At 64.5% G+C, this 746-nt stretch overlaps 1 protein-coding gene across 1 annotated transcript in view; it reads right to left on the bottom strand.

Moving 5' to 3' along the window:
• ACOT7 (acyl-CoA thioesterase 7) overlaps positions 1–746 on the bottom strand; it is a gene marked incomplete at its 3' end in the record, with an annotated part of 2,573 nt that overhangs the window by 454 nt on the left and 1,373 nt on the right. Inside the window, exons 4-6 of the mRNA XM_010191082.1 lie at positions 619–633; positions 291–377; positions 38–154 (exon numbers count right to left, since the gene is read on the bottom strand). Coding sequence (XP_010189384.1) covers positions 38–154; positions 291–377; positions 619–633 — 219 coding nt within the window. The remainder of the gene's footprint in view (positions 1–37; positions 155–290; positions 378–618; positions 634–746) is intronic.

Genomic DNA, 746 nt, shown 5'->3' with positions numbered 1-746 from the left:
GACACCACGTGATCTGACACCACGAAGCGCCCGTCACCTTTCTTGATCTTCTCATGGAAGTTGATGGCGTCCACCGAGGCGGTGACGATGTTGGTCTTGCAGTGGCGGGCGGCCACAATCCCGGCGACCTCGTCCATGAGCTTCATGGTGACACCTGGGGCAGAGGGGAGGGCAGAGGGTCCCGTCTGAGGGAGGGCGGTGGGGTTTGGGGATAACCCAGAGATGGGCAGGGCCTTTGCACGACCAAAGCTCTGCCGAGCGCAGGACCAGGCCGGTTTTCCCTCACTCACCGCCGTGCACGAAGCCCAGCAGCGTGCAGTCCGAGGGGCCCACCAGGTGGATCAGGCTGGACTGGCTGTAGCCCACGGTGTGCGGCTCTGCTCAGAGGAGGAGAGCAAAGCGGGAGTCAGAGCTGCTCGGACGGCACCCGCACAGCGCCGTACAACCCCGACTCAAACTGCCCGAAGGCTGAAAACACGGGGCTGGCTTGTGCAAAGCTGAAGGACGCTCAAACCCGCGTGTAGATCGGCCCAGAGCTGTGCTGGGAGCAGAGGCCACTCGGCCCCCGATGCCACCTCCCTCCAACGCCCACCCCTCCGGCAGCGCCCGCAGCCTTACCTTTCGTCTGCCTGTCTGTGAGCAGGGAGGACAGAGCGGAAAAACAGCATTTGAGCAACTTTGGTCCCACATCACCCCCCGTGACCCCACCTCTACCCCAGCGCCACAGCCGCCCCTGTGGCTCGCGC

The sequence above is a fragment of the Mesitornis unicolor genome, unplaced genomic scaffold, assembly GCF_000695765.1.
Source record: "Mesitornis unicolor isolate BGI_N332 unplaced genomic scaffold, ASM69576v1 scaffold35678, whole genome shotgun sequence".
Taxonomy (NCBI): domain Eukaryota; kingdom Metazoa; phylum Chordata; class Aves; order Mesitornithiformes; family Mesitornithidae; genus Mesitornis; species Mesitornis unicolor.
Note: the sequence above shows the minus strand (reverse complement) of the source record. Positions and strands in the feature narration are given on the sequence as shown.